The sequence below is a fragment of the Penaeus japonicus genome, unplaced genomic scaffold (assembly GCF_977035675.1).
Source record: "Penaeus japonicus unplaced genomic scaffold, GWHDUDI00000001_assembly GWHDUDI00000001, whole genome shotgun sequence".
Taxonomy (NCBI): Eukaryota; Metazoa; Arthropoda; class Malacostraca; order Decapoda; family Penaeidae; genus Penaeus; species Penaeus japonicus.
The window spans coordinates 27866853-27886852 of NW_028234403.1; the positions used below are offsets into that span (position 1 = coordinate 27866853).

A 20000-nucleotide genomic window follows, 5' to 3' on the forward strand; every position below is an offset into this window, starting at 1 on the left:
GTATTTGCCCTTTTCTTATACAATTTAAATCTTCATTCATGTCACCGTATTACATATTTGTCATATTTACTCTACATCTGTCAGATGTTGCTAGATTTTCAACTGGATGTGACCAGTTCCTCTTACCTGTACCTATACAATGAACAGATAAACAATACAAGTTGAGATTTTTTGTTCAAAGTGCTGAGGATTTGAATTAATCAGATACATACAAGAGGAATCTATAGTATTTTTTATACAGCTTTGCAAAAATGTATAAATGTTTTTGTGGCAGAACAAAATGTACACCAAATGGGGAAGCAGTATAAAGTTAGTATTGTTAAAATATGTAAATTGGCTGTGTAGGTAAATGTATAAAAGGATGAATATTTTTCTTTGCACTCATTCAAATCAAGTCAAGAAATTATATATTATGATTAACCCATTGGTCGCAGTTTTAATAAAATATTTGTGCAGTAGGATGGCTGGTTTACATTGTCTGGCACGGTGCTATCCATGTCTATGACCGACTCTGCCATTGCAGCAAATCTTGCCATCCGCTGCTAATGGGTTAACTAGTTTTATGATACTTACATCTTGCTGCTTTCAGAACAGTTGGTCACAAGTACTCCTGTACCATCATGTATAACAGTCCAAGTGCAGCATTGTCATACTACTAAAAACATTACTTAGAGCGTAAAAATATTCAAACTGGCAAATGTAAATGCATTGTTTGGAAACTTGAACTTCTAACTGCCCCAGAGTTGCCCCAAGGACAGCTCGCCAGCTCTCCAAGCATTGTTGTCTGCTAAGATCACTTTTAGGAAGAAATTGGCATTCTTTGTGAAATTCCTATAAATAATCCTATAAATAATCCAAGATTATTTTTATAGAAACCAGCCCTGTCACCATGCAATTGCTTCAGACTGTGAATCCTTGTTAGTGTTGCAATGAAAGGTCTTAACATATATTTTCTGTCCTTGGCAATTAGTGGAATGTAACAATTTTTTTACTTGTTTCAAGCATACATAACATTCAATTATATTGAGAAAATTATGGAGCAAATCAGTCTGAGGAAGAGAATGAAAGCCGTAGAATTAAACATCTTTAACCCATTAGCCGGGGCGGTTCCGGCTTTGCATGGTCGCAATACCGGGGTTTTCGAACACAAGCCTAACGCCTCGAGATTCTCTGACACACAAGTTGCGAGCCTGGGCTACCCACTCGCTCACCCCGAGCGCCGGCCTTTCCCTGATATCTTGTCCCCGGCGTCTGACGCAAAAACCACAAAACGTGTTAGCATGTCAACCGCTGCAAATGGGTTAAGGATGCCTGGTGGTTGTTAAAGATACACCTACAGTTCTAATATTGAATTTCACATGATTTTGTTGATTAGAAATAATCTCATAGGGTATTCATTGAATGTTTTCTATATCTTTGTCTTGATGCCACAACATTTTTTGTAAAATGGTGCACATGTATAAAAGTGCATGTGAATCTGTTGGTGTACCTTAAGTCTTCTCAGTATTACCTGCAATTAAATTTATAGATATTTCTGACAAGGTGACCAAGCACTCCTATCAAGGCCAGTGAATCAAATTCTTTGTCTGCTCTAGTTTCTCATTGTAATCTGGAAATATATTTACCCTTAATCTTTCTTTTCCATATAACCATGGTCCTTACTTGATAAACGTAGCCAAAACTATCCATTTGTTCAATCCTTACCTCCACCCCAATTTTGAAAAGATTTTCTCCAATTGCATATTTTGCACTTGGATACTTCATACATCATACATACCCATTATGGATGGGTGTCATATATATATAGAGAGAGAGAGAGAATATATATATATATATATATATATATATATATACATATATATATATATATATAATATATTTCTCTCTCTCTCTCTCTCTCTCTCTCTCTCTATATATATATATATATATATATATAATATATATATATATAATAATATATATATATATATATATATATATCTATATATGATGTCTCCAGTTAGGCCCAAAATATGAGTCATTGTATGAAAGACCTGACATTGGAAATAGCATTGCGTAAATGATACATAAGAAATTGCTTACTCTTAACCCGTTCGTCATGGATGACATGCTATCATGTCATAGGAATATTTCACTCTTGCGAGATGACATCCTATTGAGTGTAGAGCTCTGAGAAGCGTAATGCACTATTGCGCTGGGAGATATTTAGCACTTGGAGGCTTTGTACACTTATCTTCACAAATGGACCAGAATTGCAACTAATTGGCCTGCTGTGAATGGGAGGAATGTGCACAAATGTGAGGGACTTTGACTGTCGTGGTGCTAGTTTCAGAGCTACAGCTTTTCAAAGTTAGCCTAAACTCTTATTTTGTAATGGATTTATGGGAAAAAAATTCTTTTGGCAAGTCTGCTGCCAGCTACATGAAGACTTTCCCTGCCCCTCTAATTTATAACTGGTGCCTGCATTGTCATACAGACCAGTTAGCTTACTCTTTTCCCCCATCCGCAGTGGGTTGATTGAACAGTGTGTGGCAATGTGTAAATAGAAAAATGATACAGTAATTCATGTAATAGAATTTTTGTGACAGCCTTCTTATTTAGAGTACTTGTAAAGCAAATCTGATTTGGACATTCTAAATCAAGAATTTGGAATGAATGCACACCAAATATCAGTTGCACACTTCCCACTCTGAGATCTCGGCTCAGTACTGTCATTTCCATATAGCTTTTGATATTGGTAAGGATGAATTTCTTGTTTAGTATGTCATTGTTGGTTAATACTGACAAGCCACAATAAATGCAGTGATACAAAACATATTGTGGGGAAAACATGGTATCCCAGGGAAGTGGTGGGGTAAAATAAAATATTGGTATTCCTGGACTCCAATCAAGGTGTAATTAAACTTTAATTTTCATGGCAACTAATAAATGCAATATTTAAAATCTCTTCAGCCCCTAGCAATTACAGAAGTGCATAATTTCTGCACAACCTGGCTCATACCTGATTTTATCCTTATATCCTCCTCATTTAATGGGGAGGGCATGTTACAGATCAACATTAGAAAATTAAAATACTTTACAGATTCCTCTTGAAATTACATATGGCAGTGCTTGGCTATTGTTAGAATTTGGCAATCATTAAATGTTGCAGAATGTATGTTTGGTCATATTTTTAAATATCCATTTTATATCTTTGTGCAGAACCATTTTTAATTAAGGTGTAAGTGTTTGATATATTTCATTCTTGTGATTCCTGTATAGGCATATAATTTAGATAAGTACCATACAATTTTATTTATTTATAAAGAGTGATACATCTTAAAAATGACACTAAGGTAAAGGGGTATCAAAAGGATTTCATCAATACCAATTTCTTTGTTTGGAAATGCATAACCTTTAAAAGGTCGAAATGCATGGATACTCGAACACATAAGCCTAACGTGTTAGGATTCTCGGCCACACTGGCCGCGAGTGAGTGCTGAGCGCCCGCTAACCAGGCACGCTGGCCTTGACAAAATAACTTATCCCTGGTGTCTGACCCAAAAGTCACTAGACGTGATATCTTGTCACCCATCATTAACCCCTTCACTACGAGGATGTGTATACTGCGTCCTTGCAACGCTCGTGACAAACCCAAGGACGCGCATACTGCGTCATGGCTGAGTTCTGTTGGAATTAAGTTTTCTTTCTTCTGGATACTGTATGAGATCTTTCAGAATAGAGGTCGTATATAATATGATGGAATACTTGACTTTCATTATTATTACATAAGAGTGGGATTGGCTTATACCAGGGGAGGTACCGATGTGCCCTGCTAGCAATCATTTTATTATTTATTTATGGAACATTATATAAAAATGTAAAACTTATTATTAGTTTACCATACTACTTAAACCGTTTTCTTGTCATCTGAGTGAGGCCTCCCACCAAGGTCACTCTTTCCATCTTCCTCCCAATCAATATAAATAACCTGTGACATGCATACAGGGGAAGAGGTTAACTATGCATATTTTGATATATAATACATGATTATGATGTTGAGGCTTTGGCTTAAAACTTGTCATATTCAATAGCAACGTTTAAAATTTGGTGCGCGCTGGCAGCTTGGATGCGGCATGGGGAGCGTCTTCTACTGCCCGTAGTGAAGGGTTAACGGGTTAACCCATTAGCAGTGGATGGCATGATTTGCTGCAAAGGCAGCCGGTCATAGATGCGGATGGCACCGTGCCAGACAATGTAAACCAGCCATCCTACTGCACAAATATTTATTTAAAACCGCGACCAATGGGTTAAAGGCAAATGGCTTGATTATCCCTACACGAGTTGCATGCTAAAGGTTGGTCATGCATAGTGACTGACTATAGCATAGGCTCGGAGATTAATCTTGAGGTTATTGGATGTGCTTTTCTATAATGCATAATCTTATGCTACTCAAGAACAAACCATCTACTTTTAGAAAAATGAGATGGTAATTGAAGAAATATTGTAGGAAGATAGTAGTATTCAGTGTCGTATTCAAGTTTAGTCTAAACCTAAGTTAACATATCCAGATTGTGTTAAAACACCTTTCTAAGCCTTTTCCATCCTTCTGTCTGCTTTGTCAGATGTTCAAGTTGTATTGATTGCCATCAAGCAAGCCTCCTTTTATTCCGCATGTATTAGTAACTGGTCAGAAATCGGAGGAATGGGGAACACGTTTCTCCTCTCTCCCGGCAGTACAGGCTTGCCCAACAAACATTTTCCCTAAGTAGCCCAAAATATGGATTTAGGATGACTTTCGATAGCTGCAATTCTTAGGCTGTCAGGTTTGCCATGATACCTGGCTATAGTGGGATAACTAGCCCCTGTTAATATGTATGCAATTCCTTAGAATTTGAACATGTTTGGGAAAATACTGATAAATATTTATTTTATAGGTGATGGTGTTCCTCAATGCAAGATGTGAGGCAGCCTATCTTATGAAGAAGAACCCACGTGAAGTAAAATGGACTGTATTGTACAGGTAAGAGATCCTCAGATTGGAGTTCCCTTTGTATTTATTTATTTGTTCTAGTATTCATGTATGTTTTTTACTACTTGTTAGAAACCTTTTTTATGCAAGCAGTTTAGAATTTGAGCAGGTGTGATATATATATATATATATATATATTTAAGAAAATTCTAGGGGAAGAGTGGTTTAGTATTGTATATTTTGTTTTACTCATCACTAATTAATACTTTGAGTTATTACGTTTTTCAAGTGCTAATAGTTAGTACTTCATCAAATTCACACCTTCAGTTTGAAAGATCAAAAGAATATTCCACCCTATATTGCAGGCGTTTGCACAAGAAGGGTGTGGAGGAGGAAGTTGCCAAGAGACGTACTCGCCGCACCCAGAAGTTCCAGCGTGCCATTGTTGGTGCCTCACTCACAGACATCATGGCTAAGAGGTAAGCTGTCCTCCCCCTTGTTTGTTCAGTGAACTACAACCACTCAAGATTATTTAAAGCCAGAACTCTATGCCATCATATAATGAACTCTCTGAACATGCCATCATATAATGAACTCTCTGAACATGCCATCATATAATGAACTCTCTGAACATGCCATCATATAATGAACTCTCTGAACATGCCATCATATAATGAACTCTCTGAACATGCCATCATATAATGAACTCTCTGAACATGCCATCATATAATGAACTCTCTGAACATGCCATCATATAATGAACTCTCTGAACATGCCATCATATAATGAACTCTCTGAACATGCCATCATATAATGAACTCTCTGAACATGCCATCATATAATGAACTCTCTGAACATGCCATCATATAATGAACTCTCTGAACATGCCATCATATAATGAACTCTCTGAACATGCCATCATATAATGAACTCTCTGAACATGCCATCATATAATGAACTCTCTGAACATGCCATCATATAATGAACTCTCTGAACATGCCATCATATAATGAACTCTCTGAACATGCCATCATATAATGAACTCTCTGAACATGCCATCATATAATGAACTCTCTGAACATGCCATCATATAATGAACTCTCTGAACATGCCATCATATAATGAACTCTCTGAACATGCCATCATATAATGAACTCTCTGAACATGCCATCATATAATGAACTCTCTGAACTTTGAACAAGTGCTTTTAGTAAAATTTTATGTGCATAGTTGAAAACAACAACTATTGTTGGTGGGGAGGGGGGATACTAAATCTGAAATTGATAATAGTTCTTGCTAATGCTTCATGTATTGTATAATCTGCATTTATGTTCAGTTTGATAATGGCATTAAAGCTGTTATTTTTTAACAAAACCAAGGCATCTTTCTCAGTTCACATTTATTAAAACCCTATTACTAATTGCCTCTTCTTTGTTACAGGAACATGAAGCCTGAAGTTCGTAAGGCACAGAGAGAACAGGCTATCCGGTTAGTATTATGATTTACGAATAATGTATACAAAAGTTCAAAATAAGACTTTAGCATTGTCTAGATAATTTGTTTAATGTATTTAAAAAAAATTTCAGGGCTGCCAAGGAGAAGGCAAAGGCTGCCAAAGCAGCTAAGGCTGCTGCTAAGAAGCCTGCAGCTCCCCAGGGAGGAAAGGTAAAGAGTGACCCTGCCAAAAGTAGTTCAAATTATCTGCCATTGTCATGACAGTCCAATAACATAGGGTAGAAATGTAATTATTTTAATGCAGAATTTGTATAAACTGAGAAACTTAATTTTTAATTTTTACAGCAGGGAAAAGCCAGCCAGAAGGTCCCTAAGGTCCAGAAAGGTGGTCGCCCAGCGCAGAGTGCACGTGGCCCGCGCCGTTAAACAATGAAAGCTATTAATAAAGAAAAAAATCCATGCTTGTATCTTCATATCCTTCATTAAGTTCAAATTTCATTTAAAAAGGACCTAGTTCATGTTAGTATATTTTCTTATTTTTATTTTTTTTTATTTTTTTTCTTCCTGCAACTTTTATTAATTAATTTTGAGTGGCCAATGGTGGATTTTTATTTTATTTGAATATTTATGTAATAGAACAGGAACACAGCTATTTTTATTGGTATGAAGGTAAATGAGAAGAAATTTCAAGTAAATGCAATGTACTTGAAACCTATCTACAAACTTTGAGTATGCAGGTCTCTTTTCATGCAGATATATTGATGATCATTCCATTTTTCAGATGTGCCATTATATCTAATTGTAAGTTGAGAAATGTGTAAATTTTGACACTTTAAGTTCATTGCAGTCAATTGTGAATTTAAATTGCATTTTTTTTATTACTTTTAATATACATACGGTCGCACACCTGCCAACTAATTCTGTGTAAACTGAAAAGGTGTGAATTACAATTATAAAGGATTTAACCCGTTAATGACGGGGCTATTTTGCCTCTAAATGGTCGTAATGCCAGCATGTTATGAATGCATAAGCCTAACGCCCCAGGATTCTCAGCCTCACTGGCTGCGGCTGAGCACTGTACCCCTGATCACCCAGGTGCCGGCCACGACTAAATATCTCATCCCCGGCTTCTGATCCTGGAACCACTAAACATGGTATCTTTTTTTTTTTTTTTTTTTTTTTCCCACCTGGCTTGACATCTACTATAAATGGCAGTGTAGAAAAGTAATTGTGGAAAATGAGTTCCTGTAAATATTTTTTTTTTAGAACTTGACAAAAATAAATAACCTTGAATGAATAAATCTGAGGTATTTTGCGAAGGTTTTTTCAGACCAGTCCTGTTTATTGAATTCGTTACACAAAGGGATACATATTCATTACCACTAAAGGTGAGTTTACTAATATCAGCATTTAATGATTAATTCAATATTGAAAATGAAATACCACTTAAAAAAAAAATTATTTGCTGATATCTGATACAGAAATCCTTGTGGAATCCAATATGAAATATGCATGTTTTGGTTTTTGGATCTGTCCTGTTTGTAGAGAATTCACTGGAGAGAGGGATCAATATTTTTTTCAGCCAAGGTTAGTTTTCTATTATCTAGCATCTAATAGTTAATCAAATTGAATAGGTAAGTTTTTGCTGAAACTAGATATGGAAATCTAAACTCATGTTTGCTCTAAGTATTTATATTCAGTTTTCAGATTGGTCCTGTGTGCAAAGTGGTTACACTTAGTGGTCCAGCTTTATTGTCGGTAAAGGTAAGTATATTACTATGTATTCTCTTAATTTAAAGGGAAATGAATTACTAGTTGAAATGCATGAAAGTAAACTAGCGGCAAACTTTTTATATGAATGTACTTAATGAATCTTGGTCAGTTTAGCATCTTTAAACTAATAATGGGCTTACGTATCTTTCAGATGTGCTATCCTGTGCTGCCACAAGTTTCAACTTCTAGTTAACCCATTCACGCCGGGGCGGTTCTGGCTTTGCATAGTCACAATGCCGGGGTCTTCGAACGCATAAGTCTAACGCCTCGAGATTCTCGGACGCACAAGCTGTGAGCCTGGGCTGCCTGCTTGCTCACCTAGAGCGCCGACCTTGCCCTTATATATCATCCCTGGCGTCTGACGCAAAACCACAAAACGTCAGCATGTCAACCAGCTCGAATGGGTTAAAATAAATTACTACTAATGACCTAGCTTGTGACACAGCAGACTTTAATAATCATTCAACCAATCCAGTTAATCAGAGGAATTGTAGAAAGTAAGTTTATTTTATGGGTTCTATCAGTAAAAAAAATAAAAAAATGGAGTAATTTATTGTTTGATTTCTAATTTAGAATATTTATCTAAAGTTAATAAAGTCCAAATTGATATAATGATGATTATATATATTCTGTCAATCCAATGAATGAAATTGATTAGAACTTAATCCCTGAATAGAAATGTTTATCCCCCCCACCTCTTCCCTATTTCTATAGTTAATTCTTTTCTTTTTTTTTTCCAGGATTTTCATTGAGCAGACTCGCATAAATGGTAAGCCAAAATTTTTTTACTAAATATCTAGGTTAACCCTATGATGATGCCGTGTCACACCCGTATGATGGCTAAATGCCTGATAATGGGGTGACACACCAGTGTGACGTTCTCGATGCAATATTGCATAGGTCCGGCATAGGGGGTTGCCATTTCTTGCCAGTCCTGTCGGGATTGGGTTAAGGGGATTGTGTGTGAATATTGGGCTAGAAAGTTAAACATGAAGCAGTATAGCCCACCTATCTCATATTTGGACATCTTACATTATTTACTTGGGTTTATTCAATAAGTTCATGAATATTTACAACTAAATTTATTTATAGTATTAAGAGGATTACTAGTAAAGGTTCGTATAATGAAACTAAATTAACAAATGCCAATTAAGATTAAGAACATGGATTTTCCGAGTGATCAATAGATATCTTCAGAACCAACACACAAGGGGGGGGGGGGGATAAACTTGTAAATCAGTATCATCTAATATACAATGAAAAATCTAATTGTCAAATTAGAAATAGATAAATGGTATTAACCCATTGCTGACCGGGCACCTAACACCCTAATAGGTCACCAAGGCTAGCTGCACCGTCTAATAATGAGAGAGATGGGGAAAGGGTTTTCTCCGCCCTCTGGGTAGCACAGACTAACCCAAACAATATTTATCCATTAAATCCATCATAAAATGCGAGTTTAGGCTGACTTTGGAACCCTGTAGCTCTAGAGCTAGTGCTGCCAAAATGTCATGACACCCTACACAATTGGTTAAGTCATGAAGTACCTCGGTGGAACTTTACTTTCACTGAGAATGAGGTGTGATAAAGGTTATAAAAATATGGTAAAAGTTTGCTTTAGCTTTGTCGGAGCTAGACTCCTAAGTTTAACTTCTAGTGAATTAGAAGTCTATTCTATTTTTCCAATTGGCCTGGGAATGAAATATTGAACACAATCCTATAGGTCGGGGTGTACCTCTGAAGATTTGAGTTCTGAAACCTTTGTTCTCCTGTGCTGAAGCTGTGTAATTTGTAACTTTCACACGATTCCATGGAAAAGCTATTGCATGTTAACTCGAATCTGTCTTCAGCATACAAAGAAAAAGTTAGAGGAAAGTAGACCTTGTTCTCCCATGCTTTTGAAACATCTGTATAAATTAAATCTTAATCTCTTTGCTACTAAGTAGAATTTGAGGTTATAAGGACATTTAATGCCCTTTCCCCCCTTTATTTTGCACATTTTAAAGTTGCAGGTATCTTCTACTTGATTTTCATTAATCTATTTGTACTGTATTACATTTGTTCTTACCAATCATAGAAGTCTTTATTTTCTATTTACCACAAGTCCGGATGGGGAATGGAGAGAAACATCACATTTGATAACAAAGCTTGATTTTCTTGCCTTGGCACTCACTGTGTATCTCTTCCTTATGCTTGTGACATTCATAGTGTGTTTGTAATGGGAATTGGCATTGTATTTCTGACTATTTAACCCCTTCGACAAGAGAACGCATATACTGCGTCCTCGCAGTGCTCATGAAAAACCCGAGGACGCGCATACTGTGTCATGGCTGAGTTCTGGTGAAATTGAGTTTTCTTTCTTCCAGATACTGTACGAGATCTTTCAGAATAGAGGTCAGATATGATGCAATGGATTACTTGACTTTCATTATTATTACATAAGAGTGGGATTCGCTTATACCAGGGGAGGCACCGATGCGCCCTGCTTGCAATCATTTTATTATTTATTTATGAAACATTATGTAAAAATATAAAACTTATGATTAGTTTACCATACTATTTCAGTCGTTTTCTTTGGTCATCTGAGTGAGGCCTCCCACCAAGGTCACTCTTTCCATCTTCCTCCCAACCCATGTAAATAACTTAACCTCTTCCCCTATGTGCATATGACAACTATGCATATTTTGATATATAATACATGAATATTATGAGGTTTTGGCTTAAAACTTGTCATATTCAATAGCGACGTTTAAAATTTGGCGCGCGCCGGAAGCTCGGATGCGGAGTGGAGGGTGTTTTCTACTGCCCGTAGTGAAGGGGTTAACTTGCTATTTCTCCATAATAATGATGATGATAATTTTTCAACAAATTAAAAAATCCAGAACAGGTTTTGGTACCAAATTATGCCATTAATTTTGCATTAGTATCCTTGAGCAAGATAAGTTTTAATATAATTGAAGCTGAATTAGGGACTGATTATTTATTTGAATTAATGTACACTTATTTAAAGGAGACTTAAGCAGAAACTTTATATTCCATGTGGATTTGGCTCCACTTGGACCTATTGCAAGGGGTATTTCAAAATGCGCAGGCCTAATGCCATAAGCTATTCGAACACTAAGGCAGTTGTCAAACGATAAGAGTTTTTGCTGCTCTCCCTTTTTCTTGCTTCCTGTAGATAGGTAGCCAATGATTAAGTCAACTATTCAGTATCGGTACTTGTTTCTTTTCAGATTATGTGTCCCTACAAGATGATGACCCATTCATTGCCATTGAATGTAAGTCTACCATTTTGTAACTTCTGATAGTTATTTGAATGATGAAAATGAATTACCGGTTGAAAAGCATGAAAATAAACAAGCGGCATTACTTTTTGCTGAGATTAACTTATGAAACTAATATGAAAAAGTCCACTACAAAGTATTCATGAGTGATTGGTTTTCAGATCTGCCCTGTTTGAATAAAAATCACTAGAGGGAAGGATCCATCTTCATTAACCCACTCACAACGGGGGCATTCCAGCCTTGAATGTCACAGTGCCGGGGCTTTCGAGCGCTTAGGCCTAAATCAATTAAATGGCTGGCACAATATTGTACCGCCCGGCCACTGGGCTTTTGAATGAGCGGTACAGTAGTGTACCATCCGTCCAGAAAGGATTAACCCACTCACGGCGGGGGCATTCCAGCCTTGCATGTTACAATGCCGAGGCTCTTGAATGCATAGGCCTAAATCAGTTAAATAAACAACGCCGTATGGCATCACCCAGGGAACGGGCCTAGAATGCGCGGCACCGTAGTATACCACCCGTCCAGAGAGGGTTTACATTAAAGGTAAGTTTACCTGTATTTATTTATCTTAAGATGATTTGAATGATGAAAATGAATTACCGGTTGAAATACATGAAAATAAACAAGCGGCAAACTTTCTTTCTGAGTGTGCTTATTCAAGCGTGCAATGTTTTTGCATCTAGAAACCGGATTCATGCTCACATAATTTTTCAGATGTGCTATTCTGTGCTGCTACTAGTTTTTTACCTGCAGCTAATAAGAGTAATTACCAAAAGTAAGTAGTATGTCCTCTTAAAACCGTTCAAGTAATCAGTAATTGTGAATGAAATTGGAATAAATTCTTTACCAATGTCTTCTCCATATTCTTCATGGATTTTGAAAATTTATTGAAATTCTTGTGGAAATTCCATTTGTTAAATGATGAATTCATTATATTCTGTCAATCCAATGAAAAAAAATTGATTAGAACTTGATAACTGAATTGATATTGATATTTTTTGTTTACCTATTATAAGAGCAGTTAGCTCAAAATTTTTTATTTCCTTTTTTTCAGAATTGCAGTTTTGAAGCCTTTTATGTAAATGGTAAGACTTTATAGATTTACTTGGTATATTATTAAAGGTCTGTTCCACCAAGAAAGTTTTAGGACATAGGGGTAAATTTGTTTTGCATTGCTGGTTGAAATGCTTTAGAATAGATGCAATTATTACTATTTCATAAATCTAAATTAGGAAACCCAAATGAAATGGTCCACTATGAAAATATTTAAATGTTTGGATTTCAGATCTGTCCTGTTTGCATAAAAATCATTTAAAGGAAGTTTACCCGTATGTAGTATCTTGGTATCTAATAATTATTTGAATGATGAAAATGAATTACCGGTTGAAAAGCATGAAAATAAACAAGCGGCATTACTTTTTGCTGAGAACCGCTAAGGAAACCCATATGAAAAAGTCCAGTATGTAGTATTTATGAATGCTTTGTTTCCAGATCTGTCCTATTTGCATAAAGATCACCAGAGCGAAGGATCCATCTTCATTAACACTAAAGGTAAGTTTATCCATATTTAGTATCTTGGTATCTAATAATGATTTGAATGATGAAAATGAATTACCGGTTGAAATACATGAAAATAAACAAGCGGCAAACTTTCTTTCTGAGTGTGCTTATTCAAGCATGCAATGTTTTTGCATCTAGAAACCGGATTCATGCTCACATAATTTTTCAGATGTGCTATTCTGTGCTGCTACTAGTTTTTTACCTGCAGCTAATAAGAGTAATTACCAAAAGTAAGTAGTATGTCCTCTTAAAACCGTTCAAGTAATCAGTAATTGTGAATGAAATTGGAATAAATTCTTTACCAATGTCTTCTCCATATTCTTCATGGATTTTGAAAATTTATTGAAATTCTTGTGGAAATTCCATTTGTTAAATGATGAATTCATTATATTCTGTCAATCCAATGAAAAAAAATTGATTAGAACTTGATAACTGAATTGATATTGATATTTTTTGTTTGCCTATTAAAAGAGCAGTTAGCTCATAATTTTTTATATTTCCTTTTTTCAGAATTGCAGTTTTGAAGCCTTTTATGTGAATGGTAAGACTTTATAAGATTTACTTGATATATTATTAAAGGTCTGTTCCACCAAGAAAGTTTTAGAAGGACATAGGGGTAAATTTCTGTTTTGCATTGCTGGTTGAAATGCTTTAGAATAGATGCAATTGTTACTATTTCATAAATCTAAATTAGGAAACCCAAATGAAATGGTCCACCATGAAAATATTTAAATGTTTGGATTTCAGATCTGTCCTGTTTGCATAAAAATCATTTAAAGAAATTTTACCCGTATGTAGTATCTTGGTATCTAATAATTATTTGAATGATGAAAATGAATTACCTGTTGAAAAGAATGAAAATAAACAAGCGGCATTACTTTTTGCTGAGAACAGCTAAGGAAACCCATATGAAAAAGTCCAGTATGTAGTATTTATGAATGCTTTGTTTCCAGATCTGTCCTATTTGCATAAAGATCACCAGAGCGAAGGATCCATCTTCATTAACACTAAAGGTAAGTTTATCCATATTTAGTATCTTGGTATCTAATAATGATTTGAATGATGAAAATGAATTACCGGTTGAAATACATGAAAATAAACAAGCGGCAAACTTTCTTTCTGAGTGTGCTTATTCAAGCATGCAATGTTTTTGCATCTAGAAACCGGATTCATGCTCACATAATTTTTCAGATGTGCTATTCTGTGCTGCTACTAGTTTTTTACCTGCAGCTAATAAGAGTAATTACCAAAAGTAAGTAGTATGTCCTCTTAAAACCGTTCAAGTAATCAGTTATTGTGAATGAAATTGGAATAAATTCTTTACCAATGTCTTCTCCATATTCTTCATGGATTTTGAAAATTTATTGAAATTCTTGTGGAAATTCCACTTGTTGAATGATGAATTCATTATATTCTGTCAATCCAATGAAAAAAATTGATTAGAACTTGATAACTGAATTGATATTGATTTTTTATACCTATTATAAGAGCAGTTAGCTCATGATTTTATATATATATATATATATATATTTTTTTTTTTTTTTTTCAGAATTGTAATTTTGAAGCCTTTTATGTGAATGGTAAGACTTTATAAGATTTACTTGATATATTATTAAAGGTCTGTTCCACCAAGACTTTTAGAAGGGCATAGGGGTAATTTTCTGTTTTGCATTGCTGGTTGAAATGCTTTAGAATAGATGCAATTGTTACCATTTCATAAATCTAAATTAGGAAACCCAAATGAAATGGTCCCCTATGAAAATATTTAAATGTTTGGATTTCAGATCTGTCCTGGTTGCATAAAAATCATTAGAGGGAAAGATCCATCTTCATTAACACTGTAGGTAAGTTTACCTGTGTGTACTATCTTGTCTTCTATTGGGTTGGATTCATCAACGCACCATGATAAATACGCTGGTAACTACAATTATGATGGTAAACAGACTGCATTGGTATTTATGTACAACTTACCATGGTAAATACAATGCTAAATTTGCCAGTGGTTGGAGCACTGATATGTCCACTCACAATTTCAGCGATGACTCTCCCCTCAGGCTTTTTATCTCGGCAATAAATCAACATTTAAGGCGATACTTTAGTTTACATGTACACCTATTATGATCAGGATGATGGCAACTATTCATTTTCATTTGAACCTGACAAAAATGTAAAAAATTAACAGGAAATAAGTGAAAATAATGTTCACGCAGCCTAGGGTAAACTTGCAGAAACTAGCCTACAATAACATTTAAAATGATACGGAATTATAATTTGACAAATTCGAACATTTCATTTCTGACAGTTGAGAAACTGTAAATATATAAATGTCATTTGATTCAATATTTGGCGATTCATATGTTAGTTCAAAAATGATTGAGGCAGCAACTGTGCCTATCGGAACTCTGGAAAAGGCCTATAAATATTGAAGTGGCCTTCCCTCCTATTGAACCTCTGAAAAAATACAAGCTCCACAAATGATGAGTTGGTAGGTTTGGACAGATAAATAGCCAGGGAGGTCTTTAAAGAACAGATGCTAATAATAAAGCCAATTTTTGTTTGTTTTTTATAAATTGCACTTCATCTTTCTTCAATATAAATATATAGAATGATAAAGTACAAACTGCACCTCAGTTTTTTATTTGCATTAATTTATATACAATTTTTCATAATCTTTTTAATTTGAAAGATATGATTGGCATTTCTTTTTAAAAACGATTCAAACAACACCTCCATTGCCTCTATCTTTTGACTGCAGTCTATAAAAAAAGAATAGTATATTTTGAAAACCATTACAATATATATTATCTGTAACATGCAATAGAATATGCTTTCTATGAAATGAATTTATATAGGAATAATTTTACACAAATCTTTATCATTTCTTTCTCAAAACAATAAAATCTCTGCTGGATCAGGCTTTGTTTACATGTCACGGGATTGGTCAAAGGAGCCTAAAGAATCGTGTAACGCGCTCGCTGATTGGCGGAATTGATCTACTAGAATTACTATCAAACTTCAGTGGTAAAGTAGATTTACCCTTACCAGGCAACTTGCTATTGCTTTGTAAATCCCACTTTACCATTGCTGGTAAACTTATTGATAATGTGACCCCTGGTAGATGCCTTACAATCGTATGTTAATGAATCCAGCCCCTAATGATTATTCGTATGATGAAAATGAATTACCGGTTGAAAAGCATGAAAATAAACAAGCGGCATTACTTTTTGCTGAGAACCGCTAAGGAAACCCATATGAAAAAATCCAGTATGTAGTATTTATGAATGCTTTGTTTCCAGATCTGTCCTGTTTGCATAAAGATCACCAGAGCGAAGGATCCATCTTCATTAACACTAAAGGTAAGTTTATCCATATTTAGTATCTTGGTATCTAATAATGATTTGAATGATGAAAATGAATTACCGGTTGAAAAGCATGAAAATAAACAAGCGGCATTACTTTTTGCTGAGAACCGCTAAGGAAACCCATATGAAAAAATCCAGTATGTAGTATTTATGAATGCTTTGTTTCCAGATCTGTCCTGTTTGCATAAAGATCACCAGAGCGAAGGATCCATCTTCATTAACACTAAAGGTAAGTTTATCCATATTTTGTATCTTGGTATCTAATAATGATTTGAATGATGAAAATGAATTACCGGTTGAAAAGCATGAAAATAAACAAGCGGCATTACTTTTTGCTGAGAACCGCTAAGGAAACCCATATGAAAAAATCCAGTATGTAGTATTTATGAATGCTTTGTTTCCAGATCTGTCCTGTTTGCATAAAGATCACCAGAGCGAAGGATCCATCTTCATTAACACTAAAGGTAAGTTTATCCATATTTAGTATCTTGGTATCTAATAATGATTTGAATGATGAAAATGAATTACCGGTTGAAATACATGAAAATAAACAAGCGGCAAACTTTCTTTCTGAGTGTGCTTATTCAAGCGTGCAATGTTTTTGCATCTAGAAACCGGATTCATGCTCACATAATTTTTCAGATGTGCTATTCTGTGCTGCTACTAGTTTTTTTACCTGCAGCTAATAAGAGTAATTACCAAAAGTAAGTAGTATGTCCTCTTAAAACCGTTCAAGTAATCAGTAATTGTGAATGAAATTGGAATAAATTCTTTACTAATGTCTTCTCCATATTCTTCATGGATTTTGAAAATTTATTGAAATTCTTGTGGAAATTCCATTTGTTAAATGATGAATTCATTATATTCTGTCAATCCAATGAAAAAAAATTGATTAGAACTTGATAACTGAATTGATATTGATATTTTTTGTTTGCCTATTAAGAGAGCAGTTAGCTCATAATTTTTTATATTTCCTTTTTTCAGAATTGCAGTTTTGAAGCCTTTTATGTGAATGGTAAGACTTTATAAGATTTACTTGATATATTATTAAAGGTCTGTTCCACCAAGAAAGTTTTAGAAGGACATAGGGGTAAATTTCTGTTTTGCATTGCTGGTTGAAATGCTTTAGAATAGATGCAATTGTTACTATTTCATAAATCTAAATTAGGAAACCCAAATGAAATGGTCCACTATGAAAATATTTAAATGTTTGGATTTCAGATCTGTCCTGTTTGCATAAAAATCATTTAAAGGAAGTTTACCCGTATGTAGTATCTTGGTATCTAATAATGATTTGAATGATGAAAATGAATTACCGGTTGAAAAGCATGAAAATAAACAAGCGGCATTACTTTTTGCTGAGAACAGCTAAGGAAACCCATATGAAAAAGTCCAGTATGTAGTATTTATGAATGCTTTGTTTCCAGATCTGTCCTATTTGCATAAAGATCACCAGAGCGAAGGATCCATCTTCATTAACACTAAAGGTAAGTTTATCCATATTTAGTATCTTGGTATCTAATAATGATTTGAATGATGAAAATGAATTACCGGTTGAAATACATGAAAATAAACAAGCGGCAAACTTTCTTTCTGAGTGTGCTTATTCAAGCGTGCAATGTTTTTGCATCTAGAAACCGGATTCATGCTCACAATCTTTCAGATGTGCTATTCTGTGCTGCTACAAATTTACCCTGTGTTTTATAATAGTAATTGCTGAAAGTAAGTTTTATGCAATTGAAATAGTTCTAGTAATCAATAATGAAAATGGAATCAGTAAATTCATCAATGCCCATTTTGTTAAATGATGATTTTTATATATTCTGTCAATCCAATGAATAAAATTGATTAGAAGTTAATATCTGAAGAGAAATTTCACCCATAATATAATAATAATCAAGTCTGTGAACTTACTGCTTTTTTGTTTTTCAGAATTGCAAGTCATATCCGAAGATATTGGCCTTTCACAAGTTTTGTTCATCCCGATACATTAGTTCCATGTGATTTCGTGTATTATTAGTTTGTGCATATTGAAGTGTTCTTGGTTTTAAGGCTAAAGATGTAGTTCTGGAACTTGGAATCTGACAGTTATTTTGATATTTTGGCTGTAAGATGTCTTTTTAAACCAATAGGTATAGATTTGTTCTTAAGGTTGTGACTAGCTTTGTCAAAAGCCTGCCATCCTTGTGATATTTTCTTGATAATTAAGTTTATTTCTAAGGCCAGAAGTGTCTTCATGCAATGGTTCGTCATTCCCACACTGGAAGAAACTGCTTGGCCTCGGAGGCAGTGCGCACATTATTTGGAAATTGTATTGTTTTAATAGTATGTAATACATAAACTCCTATAACATTTTATTTGAATAAATTTGATTAGATATTTGTAAATCATTTGCCATATTTTTAGATGTAATATTACATATAAATCATTGCATTGATAGAGTATGAACAAAGCGCTTTTAGAAAGAACTTGCATGCATAAAATTAAACTGAATTTCAATTATTGTAAATGTCATGTATTTGGATTATCCCTGTAGTATCCTTATTTTTGAAATGGCAAGATTGGAAGTTGGCATTCTGTGAATTATCCTGCTATGAAGAGTTGGTGCTTTACTTGATAAACTGCAGTAGGCTTGAATATCTAAACTTATTGATAGCCAAGGGACCCGTAATATCGACCCCTTACTCTTATGCTGGCTAATGGGACACTTCTCTGAACACCTTATAGCATTATGTTGAAATGTGGTAGCATGGAAGGAATGTTTAGAAACTAAAATGTCTGCATGTTTAAATACATTTCCAGACTGATGTTGACTATCAAACAAATGTATTGAAAAATTAATAAAAACAGTTCTTGTATTTATTTTACTAAAATTTCATTAGAGCTAGTGACTAAAAGGCAACTTAAGTTGAAGGCAGATGTTACAAAATTATCAATTTTGTTATGGGATTATGAAACTCCAAAATAATCCTCAATTTATAAGAGTTTAAAGTTTCTGAAAGACAGTGAGGGAGAAAAAAGACAGAAATGCAAACAGGTGCATGCGTGCACATGCAGACACAGATCTCCCCCCCCCCCCCACACACACAGCCACACATGCAGATGCAGACATACACATACACATACACAGAAATGCAGACACACACATACACATACACACACACACACACACACACACACACACACACACACACACACACACACACACACACACACAAATGCACACACACACACACTCATAAATGCAGACACACACAAATGCACACACACACACACACATAAATGCAGACACACACACACACACACACACACACACACACTCATAAATGCAGACACACACACACACACACACACTCATAAATGCAGACACACACACACACACTCACAAATGCAGACACACACACACTCACAAATGCAGACACACACACACACACACTCACAAATGCAGACACACACACACACACACTCACAAATGCAGACACACACACACACACACTCACAAATGCAGACACACACACACACACTCACAAATGCAGACACACACACACACACACTCACAAATGCAGACACACACACACACTCACAAATGCAGACACACACACACACACTCAC

The 20000-nt window shown here is 34.9% G+C and overlaps 2 protein-coding genes across 12 annotated transcripts in view; both read left to right on the forward strand.

Annotated features, from left to right (window-relative positions):
* RpL24 (ribosomal protein L24) overlaps nt 1-6865 on the forward strand; it is a 7774-nt gene extending 909 nt beyond the window's left edge. The window contains exons 2-6 of the mRNA XM_043018257.2: nt 4917-5002; nt 5317-5430; nt 6392-6439; nt 6538-6616; nt 6752-6865. Of these exons, the coding sequence (XP_042874191.2) occupies nt 4917-5002; nt 5317-5430; nt 6392-6439; nt 6538-6616; nt 6752-6832 (408 nt within the window). The 3' untranslated portion in view covers nt 6833-6865. The remainder of the gene's footprint in view (nt 1-4916; nt 5003-5316; nt 5431-6391; nt 6440-6537; nt 6617-6751) is intronic.
* A 142-nt stretch (nt 6866-7007) lies between these two features.
* On the forward strand, nt 7008-19253 carry LOC122254536 (uncharacterized). Of its 11 annotated transcripts, XM_086538457.1 has the most exons (17): nt 7008-7794; nt 8107-8170; nt 8331-8676; nt 8920-8948; nt 11413-11457; nt 11625-12009; nt 12181-12241; nt 12521-12551; nt 12958-13017; nt 13196-13256; nt 13537-13567; nt 13980-14039; nt 16323-16382; nt 16558-16617; nt 16793-16852; nt 17816-17875; nt 18321-19253. In XM_086538457.1, exons 11-17 carry the CDS (start codon nt 13565-13567, stop codon nt 18390-18392), a joined length of 375 nt encoding a protein of 124 aa, XP_086394583.1. In that variant the 5' UTR covers nt 7008-7794; nt 8107-8170; nt 8331-8676; nt 8920-8948; nt 11413-11457; nt 11625-12009; nt 12181-12241; nt 12521-12551; nt 12958-13017; nt 13196-13256; nt 13537-13564; the 3' UTR covers nt 18393-19253. The 11 variants fall into 11 exon arrangements, 8 of the variants coding, with proteins under 8 accessions (XP_086394583.1, XP_086394566.1, XP_086394548.1 ...); XR_015191140.1 differs by lacking the exons at nt 11625-12009; nt 12181-12241; nt 12521-12551; nt 13196-13256; nt 13537-13567 and adding exons at nt 17031-17092; nt 17373-17403; nt 18052-18110; XR_015191144.1 differs by lacking the exons at nt 11625-12009; nt 12181-12241; nt 12521-12551; ... (1 more) ...; nt 13537-13567; nt 16558-16617 and adding exons at nt 17031-17092; nt 17373-17403; nt 18052-18110.
* The last annotated feature ends 747 nt before the right edge of the window (nt 19254-20000 follow it).

What these genes read in the sequence shown, in the direction of transcription:
- LOC122254536 (XM_086538419.1), top strand. An exon ending in CATCTTCATTAACACTAAAG is followed by an intron (nt 16,853 to 17,815) that starts GTAAGTTTATCC and finishes CTTTGTTTCCAG; the next exon opens with ATCTGTCCTATTTGCATAAA. An exon ending in CATCTTCATTAACACTAAAG is followed by an intron (nt 17,876 to 18,320) that starts GTAAGTTTATCC and finishes TTTGTTTTTCAG; the next exon opens with AATTGCAAGTCATATCCGAA.